The 14106-nt window shown below is 35.9% G+C and overlaps 1 protein-coding gene across 1 annotated transcript in view; it reads right to left on the bottom strand.

Annotated features, from left to right (window-relative positions):
- The window catches only part of B3GALNT2 (beta-1,3-N-acetylgalactosaminyltransferase 2), a 126439-nt gene that overhangs the window by 103219 nt on the left and 9114 nt on the right, over positions 1-14106 (bottom strand). Inside the window, exons 2-3 of the mRNA XM_007938469.1 lie at positions 7251-7398; positions 3860-3960 (exon numbers count right to left, since the gene is read on the bottom strand). Coding sequence (XP_007936660.1) covers positions 3860-3960; positions 7251-7398 — 249 coding nt within the window. The remainder of the gene's footprint in view (positions 1-3859; positions 3961-7250; positions 7399-14106) is intronic.

Here is a 14106-nt window from a genome sequence, read left to right as displayed (position 1 = left end):
CCAAATCCTAATAAAAAAAAAAAGAGATTGATGAAAAGGAAATAAAGAAATGAATACCATTACGTTATAAAAAAAAAAAAAAAGTGAATTAAATTTTAACAGAGACACAAAAGACCTATATATAGAAAACTACAAAATACTACTTCAAAAAACTGTAATAGATCTACAGAAATGGAAGCATACCATGCTCGTTAATAGGGAGATTAAAACTGTGAAAATAGCAATACTACCCAAAACAATCTATATATTCAATGCAATCCCAATGCAGATCCCATCAACATTATTTTCTTTAAGGATATGAAAAAAACAATCACTAATTTTATATGGAAAGAAAGAGACTTTTGATAAGCAAAGCACTATTGAAGAAGAACACAGTAAGAGGTCTCACACTCTTGGATCTCAAAACCTACTATATAGCCACTGTCGCCAGAACAGCCTGGGAATGGAATGGTACAAGGAAAGACACATAGACCAGTGGAACAGAACTGAGAACCCAGAAAGATCCACCGACCTATGGTCAGCTGATTTTTGACAAAGGGCTGAAATCCATTCAATGGGGAAGAGATAGTCTCTTTGATAAATTGTGTAGGCAAAACTGGATATCCATTTGCAGAAAAATGAAACAAGATGTACTGTATCTCATACCATATACAAAAATTAACTCCAAATGGATCAAAGACTTAAATGTGAAACCTGAAACTATAAAGTTCCTCAAGGATAAAATAGGGGCAAATTTAGCAGCCCTCATTTATGGCATAAATGGACTGTCAAGCATAGCCCAAAATGCACAAACAGCATAAGAGAAACTAGATGAATGGGACCTTCTAAAAATTAAATTTTTATGTGCTTCAAAAGACATCTCCAAAAGAGTTGAAAGAGAACCTACAGATTGGGAAAAAAAATTGGCTATGACATATCTGACAAGGGAGTTATCTCTAAAATTTATAGAAAACTCCAACACCTGAACAACAAAAAGACAATCCAGTTAAAAAACAGGAAGAAGACATGGACACATCACTAAAGAAGATATTCAGGGGGCCAACAGATGAAAAAATGTTCACAAAATGTATCCATGAGCATGCAAATCAAAACAACAAGATTCCATCTCACCCCAGCACTAATAGCAAAGTTCAACAAAACAGGAAATAACAAATGCTGGAGAGGATATGGAGCTATTGTGCCCCTCATACACTTCTGGTGGGACTGTGAAATGATACAGCCATTGTGGAAAATGGTATGGCAATTTCTTAAAAAGATGGATAGAAATAACATTTCAATTGGCATACCATACTACACAAAAATACTGTTCTATATCCTACTTTGTTGAGTAGTGACTGGGGTTTTAAAAGCTTGCAGGCAGACATCTAAGATGCTACAATTGATCTCTCCTCATTCAGAGCAAAGAAGAATGAAGAAAACCAAAGACACACAGAAACCATTAGTCCAAGGGACTAATAGACAATGTGAACCTCAGCCTGCATGACCCTGAGACCAGAAGAACTAGATGGTGTCTGGCTATCACTGTCAACGACTCGGAAAGGGATCAAATTAGGAGAACCTGGAGAGGGTGGAACAAAACTCAGACTCACAGAGAAGATCAGGATTATTGTCTGGTAAAGACTGGTGAAACCCCTGAGAATATGGCTCCTAATCACCCTTCGGGCCTGGAACTGAACTCACTCCTGTGACAAACAATATAAGATAGGCATATAAAATGAACATTTACACCAGACAGGTGAACTCCTTAGAATAAAAAAACCATAGGGGATCAGGAGAGCAATATGTGCACAGAGAGACAGTTCAGAGGGCAGGAATGCGTAGGAAAGAATGACACAGGGAAAAGGTAACAAGAGGGAGGAAGTGGGAAGATAACTGTGGCACTGTGGCAATTACACTCAATGTCATGAAGCAAAATGTGTACGAACTGCTGTATGGAAAACAAATTTGCCCTGTAAACTTTCACCCAAATCACACACACACAAAATCCCTATAGGCAGTTCTACTCTGCCCTATAGAGTCGCTATGAGTCAGAATCAATTTCAGAGCAGTGCATTTTGGGATTTAACCTAGGTAATACATACATAATGGAAAGCTCTACTCCTTTACTATTAATGAATTTAAAAAAAAAAAAAAAAACAATGAATAACAGTGCTTAAAAGAATAAAGTCTGGTTAATTTTTTTATTGTTGTGAAAATACATGTAACAACATTTGCCAATTCAACATTTTTCAGGTTTACAATTTAGTGATAAGTATTACATTAATCATGTTGCATAACAATCACCCATAATCATTGCTAAATTTCCCATCAGCATAAACAGAAACTCACTGGTAAAAGTCTGGTTAATTTAAAGGTGTATTTATTTTGTTTTTTACTTTAATTTTCTCTAGGCAACTCTTAGATCATCAGTAATACAACATTTTTGAGGTTCCTGATCCCTTCAGGGACTCCGATGAAAGCTAATGGAACCTTTCCCCAGAAAACCACAATTACACACAAAATTTTGCTTACAACTTTAACTACACTGACAGACATCCTAAGTAAGAAACTTTACAATACAGGCCTGAACATATGGTCCAATTTACTAAAAAAAAGCTGACTGAACTCAACTTTATAAAAAGGCAGGTTCTTTAACATCACACACCTAGCATGTCCTAGGAACTATGCTAAACTTTTTACATTTATCAACTTATTTCTTCCTTATATCAATCCCTATGAGGTAGGTACTTCTATCCTCAATGTAGAGAGGATAAAACTGAGGCAGAGAGATAAGTCACCCAAGGTTACACAGCTAGAAAATGACAGAATCTAGATTTAAACCCATGAAGCCTAATTCCAGAGCCCATGCTTTTAAGCACTATACTATCCCTGCCTATAAGTGAGGTGTTTATAATTAAATAGGTTTGACAAATTGTAGGATACTAGAAGTCACAATCAGCATATCGGAGATTTGGAAAAGTTTAACCTCCCTTAAATCCAGCCAATCATAATAGGAAATGCTAATAACCAGAGAAAAAGTTATCAACTTCTAAAATTGGTTCTTCGCACGCCTGTGGCTTCCAGCCAAACAACAGACAGGCATATGAGTTGAACATTTACCTGAGGTAGACACACTCCTTGGAGAGAACAAGCATGGGAAAAAGAAGGGCTGCTTATGCACAGGGAGACAGCTCAGGGGGCAGGAGTGCATGGAGGGATGGATACAGGGAAGAGGTAACTGGTGGGGAGGAAATGGGAGGGGAGCTGTTGCACTGTGATAAATTGTGGTCAATGTCATGAAACAAAGTGTATGTGAACTGCTGTATGGAAAGTGTGTTTGCTCTGTAAATTTTCAACCAAATCACAATAAAAAGAAATAAAATTGATTCTTTGCTAATACATAGAATTAGAATCCCCTTCCTTCATTTTCATCAAACCCCCACAAATTTTTAATTTGTATTACTTGTATTTTTAATTCTTTTTACTGTTTTTTTTTCTTTTGCAGAAGGTTAAGCAATAATTCTAAGATAAAGTTGATTCACAGTATTTTTATGAAAGCAATTATAAATTAACAGGTTGGTGAAATCAGTTTTCTAAAAGTTCAAACTTAAGTAATTCTACATGTAAGGAATTTCCAGATATATTAGAATCACACTGAAAATGAAACTTTCCTGGATCTTGAAATTCTATTATCTATAAAGAAATCTCCATAGATACCCTAAATTATTATTGAATATGCCAAAAAGGGAGAAAGATAAATTCTGATGAAAGACTAGTTTTATTTAGTCTGCTAAAAAGACTCCACATTATTCAACTTAGCACCTTTCCCTTCATATCAGAATTGTCTATGACAGTAGGGCTTAGGAAATAGAAGCCTTACCTGGATTTGTGATGTTGAGTAGTTTGCAGGAGTAGGGATCTTCTCTGTCTTCCACAGGCACTTCACAGCCATGAGCACCTATTATGAACTTCACAAGCACACTGAAAAATGTGTTGGCATCAACATCAGTTATTGATCTTCACTTTGCACATGCAGATTTCCTCACACCCACTTTAGAGCTTTTACTTTGAGAAATGTATTTATTAGAATTAACTCTATATCTTAATTTTTCTATCCTAACAAAAAGGTGAATAAGCAAACTAAAGTTGCTAACTATAAAGTGACTTCCATGTTCAGTTCTCTACTGCAATGCTATGTAAAAACTAGTATAATTATGTTTGGCCCAGCCACCAGCAAATGCCCATCATGTCAAAGCTAACTACAGTGAAATGAATTTCTCTCATTCCCATACCTACAAACATATCTTCATCTACAATCTCCCTTACTTGCTTTCTTCTATTTCAGAAAGTAGCCCTACTGCTAGATTAGTTTTTCTACTCAAGAGGTTTCCTGCTTTCCCAGACCTTGCTTTACTGGTTTATCCTTGTAAGCCATAACCTTTTCCGTACACATTATAAATATCAAAGTCCTCATGTTAATTTCTATTTTCCTACCACCCTTCCTTGCCCCTATCATTTCCTTTACAATGAAGTCCTAGAGAAATTAACTAAAATTGCAGCTTCTAATTTCTCACATCCTACTCATTTTATAAGACAAAAATTTTAGCTTCAATACCCATCACTTCCACTGAGATGTCTATCATCTATGTAACCAATGAACTGTTGCTGCTAAATTCAATGGACAGTTTTCAACCATTTCCTACCTGACTGACTTCAATATGGCTCAACAGTGCTCATCTTCTTAAAATGCTCTTTTCCCTTCTTTATGTGATCCTGCTCTTATTCCCAACTTGTCTAGTGAAGCTTTACTTGCTCCCCCTGGACAAGATTATTTATGCCCAACTAGTAGCTACATTTTAATGTTTCCTGAATTAATATCTTTAGTTTGGACTCATCTTCTAAGAAAAGATCAATAAATTCATTGGCCAATTACCACTAGTCCCACAGGCAGTTGTACACTAAAACCTGCTAGTATTGGTTCATGAGAGCCAACTTTTAATTTTCAGAAATTGTGAGCTGGTTATTAAACACAACAACAGTAAAAATTAAATTATGTAAACTTAAAAATAAATATATTACACTATATTATAAAAAACAAAGGAAATCAATGCAAAGGAAATTAATCATTTCCTAATTAATTCTTGAGATTATTTACATCCATATGGTGGAAATATTATAATGGTGTGCTACTGCACACTCAACTGAGTGTTCTTTGGTGTAAACTGATTACTTGCTTTTGGCCATGGTGGAAATAATACATCATGGAAACTGGCAAATGTTAAAATGAAGGCTTGATTTATCGTTTTGTTGACTGTCCAAATTTAAGAAAATTATAGAGAAAACGTTAATACACAGATTTCACTTTAAAAAATGTGACATGTCCATAAGCATTACATTAAGAATAGCACAAAAATTTTAAGAAATATTCTTCCAGTATTGAAAACTATTATCTGATTGAGCAAAGAAGTCACTCCATTCACTATGGTGAAGTTCTGACATATAATTAGTTGTCACTTTAGTCTTTTTATCTTAAAGGAAACATTTGTATCAACACTACACTCTTTCATCAACTGCAAATGTAAGTTGGTTACAGATATAAAAGTCTGGCAAACTACTAAACCATTGATTCTGTGAGACTCGATTGGCTATATGGAATATAAGATAAAGAGTACTATATATTTTATTGGAGCTCTGGTAGCATAGTGTCTAAGGCATTTGACTGCTAACCAGAAGGCTGGTGGTTCAAACCCACCAGCCACTCCTCTGAAGAGAGGCTGAGCAATCTACTTCCGTGGTGATACTGCCTCAGAAACCCGAGAGGTCACTATGAGTTGGGTCCAACTCAACGGCACATAACAATAACAACAACATATATTTTATCATTATTTGTCAATGGTGTTCTAGTTGTAATAAACATATACATACAGGTAAACATACTTTTACCCCAGTGAGCCAGCTGGTAAACATTTACCAGCACAAGTATCTCAAGCTCAACTACTGAGCTTTTATACCATGAAATCAGCTCAACTACACTTTAACTCAATATGAACTAAAGGCAGCACCAAGAAGATATATTGATGGTTTGGATGTGGGATAGGAGAGAAAGAAGAGTCAAGATGACAGAAAGGCTTTGTCTGAGCAACCGGTAAAGGAGTCGTTATTTTCCGATATGGGAAAAATGGTAAGAAATTAAGGTTTCGGGGAGTGGTGATGATTCTGAGGCCTTTCCTCATCTGCTGGCTCTATCATCACTATAAGGAGCTTTGGTGGCATGGTGCCTAAGGCATTTAACTGCTAACCAGAAGGTTGGCAATTCAAACCTGCCAGCCACTGTGCGGAAGGAAGACAGTGCAATCTACTTCCATGAAGATTTACCACCTCAGAAACCCAATGGAGTTTGCTATGTGTCAGAATCAACTCAATGGCAGTGGGTTTTTGGGTTTATCATCACTATGATCATGAACTAAAGAAACCTGCCTTAAAAAGGAATGAAAACTGCTACAGAAAGACAAGAAAACTACACTGTAACTTTCATTACCAGTGACTAGAATACTTACAACTGCAATTTGTTTATCGACTCAGTCACAAAAGTGCCAGTTTAATGCACAATCCAGAGAGGGCCTTCTCTGTTTATCACCTAAGTGTCTTTACATAACTAGAAGTCCAACCTTCTATGCTTCTCTTCACTAATCCATCACTACATAATCTTTAGAGGCTAGTCTCACTGACAGCAGACTAAGGTCTTGGGCTCCTAACCAATAACTGAGCCATCTAATCTAAACAAGAGCTGTGCTATCAAAGCTCAGCCTTAGAAGGATAGTCAAGAAAAAGGGAAAAAAAAAAAAAAAAATATATATATATATATGGCATATTATACACAGTGAAACACAATTAAAAAAATACCACAGTAATTTGAAAAATTAAGTACATCTTTGTAAAGTTAGTGAAAGGTATGTTTACACACAAATCTCAGCAGAGAACTATATAAAACCACTTTAGAACTGGTACTCTCAGTAAAACCAACAACTAAATTAGGTATTTATAAATTCTACATATGCTAACCAGTGAATACACTCTCCTCCAACTACCTTTTGGCTTAACATCTTGGTTAAATTTGCTTTTGGGCTCAACTAAAAGGAAGAAAAGCAAAATGAAATAGCCATTTCCTTTCTGGAAGAGGTCAAACATCTGAATTAACAGCTCTACAAGATAAGGCTTTGCAGAATTCTCATTTCAGGAAACCACACAAGGTGCCAACTCAGAAAACCTACCGTTGACTTAATGCTGGATGCTGTAACAAATGCTTCAACCAGGTGCTTCGTATCACTTTTCGAAGTTCATGGTTATTGCGAGCTGACAACACACCAACTACCACATCATAGTGATTAGATTTCCCCTGAGGAAATAAGGCCAATTGATCTAGAAATAAGTAACAATAAATTTAAAGTAAGTCTTCTCTCAATTACTGTAACCTCAATATGTAACATAAGAAATGTTTATTACAAAATAATCCATATCCAACTTTGAAAAAAATAAACACAAAGAAAACATTAAATTACCCATAAGCTCACCATATAGTGACAATCACTATTAACATTTTGATGTAGTCTTTTTTATGTCCATGAATATGCATGCATTTATGCTCACGAGTATATAAATTTTTCAAAACAAAAAAGGTGTTAGCATCAAGATTCAGTTTGAAAATGCAACATGGCTTAAGTGATCCAATGGCAGGGTGTGAAAATTCAGACCCCAATGAGAATCCTAGATATGCCACATGTTAGCTGTAACTACAAAATGGGTATAATACCTTTCATGTTGTTGTTGTTAAGTGCCATTGAGCCAGCTCCAACTCATAGTGACCCCATGTAAAACGGAATGAAAACACTGCCTGGACCTGCATAATCCTTACAATACTTGATATACTTGAGCCCATCGTTGCAGCCACTGTGTCAATCCATCTAGTGGAAGGGTCTTCCCACTTTTCACTGACTAAGCATGATACCTTCTTCAGGGAATGGTCCCTTCTGACATGACCAAAGTAGGTGAGTAGTCTGGCCATTCTCGCTTCCAAGGAGCATTCCAGCTGCACTTCCTCCAGAACAGATGTGTACGTTTTTCTGGCAGTCCAGGGTACTTTCAGTACTCTTTGCCAACACCACAAATCAAAAGCATCAATTCTTCTTTGGTATTCCTTATTCATTGTCCAGCTTTAACATGCATATGAGGCAAATGAAAACACCATGGCTTGGGTTAAGCATACCTTAGTCCTCAAAAGAGCTCTGGTAGTACAGTGTCTAAGGCACTTGACTCCTAACCAGAAGGCTGGCGGTTCAAACCCACTAGCCACTCCTCGGAAGGAAGGTTGGGCAATCTACTGCCATAGTGATACTGCCTCGGAAACCCAAGGAGGGGTCGACGGCACATAACAACAACAGTCTTCAAAGAGACATCTTTGCTCTTCAGCACTTTAAAGAGGTCTATTGCACCAGATTTGCCCAATGCAATATGTTGTCTGATTTCTTGACTGCTGCTTCCGTGGGTGTTAATTGTAAATCCAAGTAAAATGAAATCTTTGATAACTTCAACCTTCTCTCCATTTATCGTAATGCTGCTTAATGGTCCAGTTGTGAGGATTTTCATTTTCTTTATGTTAAGGTGTAATCCACATTGCAGACTATAGTCTTTAACCTTCATCAGTAAGTACTTCAAGTCATCCTCACTTTCAGCAAACAAGGTTATGTCATTTGCGTATAAAAAACTCAAACTCATTGCCATAGAGTCGATTCCGATTCATAGCAACCCCTTTTGGGTTTCTGAGGCAGCAAATCTTCATGGAAGTAGATTGCCCAGTCTTCCTTCTGCAGAGTGGCTGATGGGTTTGAACCACCAACCTTCCAATTAGCAATCAAATGCCTTAGGCATTAAGCCACCAGAAGGTTGTTAATGAGCCCTGATGCCACATTCTTCTTCATATAGTCCAGCTTCTCAGATTATTTGCTCAGCATACAGATTGAATAAGTATGTGAAAGGATATAACCCTGACACACACCCTTATTTTAAACCATGCAGTATCCCCTTGCTCCGTTCAAATGACAGTCTCCTGGTCTATGCACAGGTTCCTCAAAAGCACAATTAACCAAAAAAACCAACCAAACTCACTGCCGTCAAAAAACCAACCAAACTCACTGCCGTCGAGTCACATCCAACTCATAGTGACCCCTCTCCTTTGGTTTCTGAGGCAGTGTCACTACAGAAGTAGATTTCCCAACCTTCCTTCTGAGGAGAGGCTGGTGGGTTTGAACCACCAGCCTTCTGGTTGGCAGTCAAAAACCTTAGGCACTACACCACCAGTTGTTGTTATGTGCCCTCAAGTCAGACCGATTCACAGTGACCCCTCCTTGGGCTTCCGAGGCGGTACCACTACGGAAGTAGATGGCCCAATCTTCCTTCCGAGAGGCTGGTGGGTTTGAACCGCCAGCCTTCTGGTTAGCAGTCAAGTGCCTTAGGCACTATGCTACCAGAGCTCCCTGGAATTTCCATTGTTCGCAACATTATCCATAATTTTTTATGATCCATACAGACAAATGTTTTGCACAGCCAATAAAATGCAAGTAAACATCTTTCTGGTATTCTTTGCTTTCAGCCAAGATCCATCAGATTTCTAACATCCCTCATTCTGTGTCCTCTTTTGAATCCAGCTTGCATTTCTGGAAGTTCCCTGTCAATATACTGCTGTAACCATTTTTTAATTATTTTCAGCAAAATTTTACTTGTATATGATATTAATGATATTGTTTGATAACTTCCACAGTGTTGCATCACCTTTCTTTGGAATGGGTACAAATGTGGATCTCTTCCATTCAGTTGGCCATGTAGCTGTATTCCAAATTACTTGGTATAGACAAGTTAGTGCCTCCCATTTTGCATCCGTTTGCTCAAACATCTCAATGAATATTCCATCAATTCCTGGAGCCTTGTTTTTCACCAATTCCTTCAGTGCAGCTTGGACTTCTTCATTATGGTAGGTTCTTGATCATATGCCACCTCCTGAAATAGCTGAACATTGATTGACCAATTCTTTTTTGTACAGTGACCCTTCACAGGGCTATAAAAGTTAAATGACACAATGTGTTCAAAGGGCCTATTTGGGTACTGGGCACGTAGAAGGCATTCAATGAACAGCAACTAACCACCTAAGGCACCTGACTTTTAACCAGAAGGCTGGTGGTTCAAATCCACCAGCCACTCCTCGAAAGGAAGGTTGGGCAATCTACTTCCATGGTGGTATCGCCTCGGAAACCCAAGGAGGGGTCGCCATGAGTCAGGTCTGACTTGACAGCACATAACAACAACCACCACCAAAAAAATATCTGGTAGGTATAGTCTCACATTCATGTTAGATACTAAGTTTGGAGGATGAAGTCAAAGAACCTCAATGCTAGAAAGTAACAGAATCCTTATTTATGCCAGTAAATTCTACCGCCGATAAACTTAACCAATACGTATATATATTCTAAAGAGTGGCAAGATGAAACATTTCTCGTTAAAAAAAAAAAAAAAAAAAATCAAATAACAAAGCATTTCCATGGCTCATTTTTTATAAGGTCTAATGGGCAGTATTACATTTTAATTTTTAGAATTTTTCCTAAGATACATGAAAGAAGGGAAAGATATTTTGACCATGTTTCTTCATCACCAGTTTCAAAGCTTGAGAGCAAAAAGCTTATAAATAGCTCCAATGACGGATCCGTTTCATCTTTCTCCAGTAGTGGGAACTGATCCAAATGTTTCCAAAAATAAATTATTGAAGGTCAGAGATCTTTACTATATAAAATATAATGTTTTTCTATGTCATAGAATCTAGGTAGTCAGTCTGAAAAAAAAAACAAAAAGTGCTAGTATTTTTTCAAAGGACTAATTAAAAAGAAAATCTGGGGACTGATTTTTCTAATAGGATAATTTTAGGGATATTACATTATAACAAATGTAGAAATTTTTGTGTAGATACTTATTTTCTGCAACAGGTGTTTCTTAAAAAGTATTTAAATTCTAAACAGAACTCTTAACCAAAATGAGTATTTCTATAACAACAGAATTTATCTTTAAAAGTAGATCCAGTATTTCACGGATTAAGATTGCTTATTAATAGGCAACACTTACTGAACACTTTATATGCTAAGTCCTACACATATTGCATTGTTTAATGCTTTATGTAGAGAGTATGATTTAACACCATAAATTGGAATAGACTCAACAGCAACTAACAAGGTAGGTTTACCACCATCTGGCAGTTTATTGTACTCATGTACCTTGTTCACTGCTATTATGAAGGAAGCTATGTGACTGGTATTTCTTTCTTTCTTTTTTTTCAGTGTAACAGAAAATATTTATTGTAATCAGATATGACTCTAATCAGGCAGCATCAAACCAAAAGTATCGTGAGGGCACTCAAAACTGGGGATAGTGAAACTAGGTTTTAAAGGCAAGGTTCAGGCAAGATAGCTTCCCTAAGGTCATTGTAAATTCTATTCTTGTTGGTTTCTCAGGTAACAGAATAAGAGCCTGTGCAAGGTTTCAGGATCAATCAGTTACATAAAAAGTCATTAAGGATATTCTATGTATCAAAGGACATCTGGAAATTTAATCATCAAGGATTTTTGCTTTAATGGAGGATTCTTGTTGCTGATAAGTCCACCTCCTTCAACTACCCTAGCAAAACCTATTTAAAATTTAGGGTGTCTTACACTATCCTCTTCTGATAATAGTCTTGAATGAAATTTATGAACAATTTAACCTTGGTGAGTATTTCTTCTGCATAGACTTCCAGTGATAAGAGTCACCATTTATCATTGGTCTGGTCTCAATTGATTCATGGAGCACTTACATATTCCTGAATTTCACTATGCCATAGTTTTGCACTCTTGAGTCAGGCCCTAGTGTAGACTTGGACAAAACTGCAGGAACAGTACTGGTTTTAACAGAAAAAGGTCAAAGTCAAAGGCTCAGAGATGATTCCTCATGGTCCATCAAGTATTGCGTAGATCTGGGAACAGCTGGTTTATAGCAACATTGTTGAAAAGCAACAACATAAGCATAATAGGATGACAACTATGAGGACAATGATAAATAGATAGTTCCTCCAGACTCCTCAATTTGAAAGCCATTGTTGGAATAGATCATTTAGACTGAAAGTGGGATCAGACATTTGGTCAATTATATTCTTCATGTGTGGCATGTATTGGATATCATTGCTACACTGATCAACAGTGTAAGTGCAGCACTCATTTAAATTATAGAACAAGTTTTTCCTTGAGAAACTAATAAGAAATCTAGTATTATTCTATTTTGCAAAGTCATAGCCAAACTTCATATACTTCTATAGTTATGGTCTTCATAGCTTTGCTAAGTTTATCAACAAAAACTTCTAATTCAAGCTTTCCGCTTAAAGTCTGATTATTTCCTTTAACATAAGAATCAGCTATTTTAGTAACTAATAGCATCATGCTGACTATAAAGTATCCTATGGTAAGGGTTTTTACATCTCCTAATTCTTCTTTTATAATGTTTTTAAGGTTTCTTTTCTGGTCTTAATTTTATGTTCATCCATATTTATTAACATTTTCTCTTGGTTAATTGATTATACATAAATACACAGAAATAGCATAACAAGTACCAGTCCAAATATGCAGGTAAAAAAATAAACCCATGTGTTAGATACATTATTAGAAAATGGCTACTTATATCCAGAAAATAGAACATCAGCAATATTCTCCACATAAAACTCATGATCATCTTTTAGTCCACTAAGTCCTATGTAGTTAATTTTTTTTCCCCATGTGATTCTGTATCAGTAGCAGTCTGTAAACCCATCAGCTTCTACAGAAGAGTTCTGGAAATTTTAATTCAGTCTGGTGGTATCTACAATCAAAATATCACTATACATTTCATAAATCCTATATGTTCATTTTTGTTGTTAAAACACTCTGCTCAAGCACTTTGCTTTCAGGAAGTCAGTAAAGTAAAAAAACTATCTGGAGACAACAAAACTTAAAAATGGCCATAGTTAACTTACTGCCAATAATAAAACCTGATGTGAATTCATGACAAAGTAAAGCAACACAAAATAAAATTTAAAAAAAAGAATTACACAAAATTTCTCTAAAAATAATGATTGTCAAAGAACTCCATATATAACACGTAACAATCTTGAGACATAAAATCATATAGTCAGGATATAGCAAGAAAAGATCAAGATTATCAAATTTAAATATTTGTATATTAATAAAACTTCACAGATAAAATACATAAATTTGCCAGTTAAAACCACTGACTTTGATGATACTAGGTTTAAATGAAATAAAACTGTAACCAGGGCAGCAATTTTAAAATACTAAAATTATGACTCATAATACTATGCTTTTGTTGTCATTAGACAGGCAAAACACAACTGACACATAAGTTTTTAACCCAAAGAAAATTGGCACTTCTGATATAACAACACTTTTCACATGTCAAATAAACCTTTATTTACTTATTTTTTTATTTTATCACTTTCCCTTTTATGAAGCAGGAAAAAATTCTTTGTGGTTTTCCATGAAGTGTCAAAGTTGTCAGGAGTTTTTCATAGGGTACTGAGAAACAATACTTAGTTATTTGACCAAAATGACAAAGATTTTAAAGGTAAAAATCTTAGCTTTTTCAAAGCCTTGTGGCTTAGTTTTCTACATGATTTCAGGAATTTGTGTTAATGAGACACAACCCTTTACAAGCAGAGTATACAAAGGATAAAATTAACTCTTCAAACTAGTAATTAAAGAAAATGTTCTTATTTTAGTAGTGAGAAACTTTTTTCTTTTGCTTTATATACTATTTGACACTAACACTCTTAAAAATTGTATACATCAACCCACCGAACTTTAGTCATGACAGATAAAAACTTTGGCCATATCAAATAAATTCCTTTTCAATTAATCTTTTTTTAAAATTAATTAATTAATTTACTTATTGTGATTTGGGTGAAGATTTACAGAGCAAATTCACTTTCCATACAGCAGTTCACATATACTTTGTCTCATGTCATTGATCACAGTTTACCACAATGCAACAGCTCCCCTCCCACTTCCT

The sequence above is a fragment of the Orycteropus afer genome, unplaced genomic scaffold (genome assembly GCF_000298275.1).
Source record: "Orycteropus afer afer isolate SDZICR_OR568_19922 unplaced genomic scaffold, OryAfe1.0 scaffold00050, whole genome shotgun sequence".
NCBI lineage: Eukaryota > Metazoa > Chordata > Mammalia > Tubulidentata > Orycteropodidae > Orycteropus > Orycteropus afer.
The sequence above is the reverse complement of the archived record's forward strand: the minus strand, read 5'-3'. Positions and strand labels throughout refer to the sequence as shown.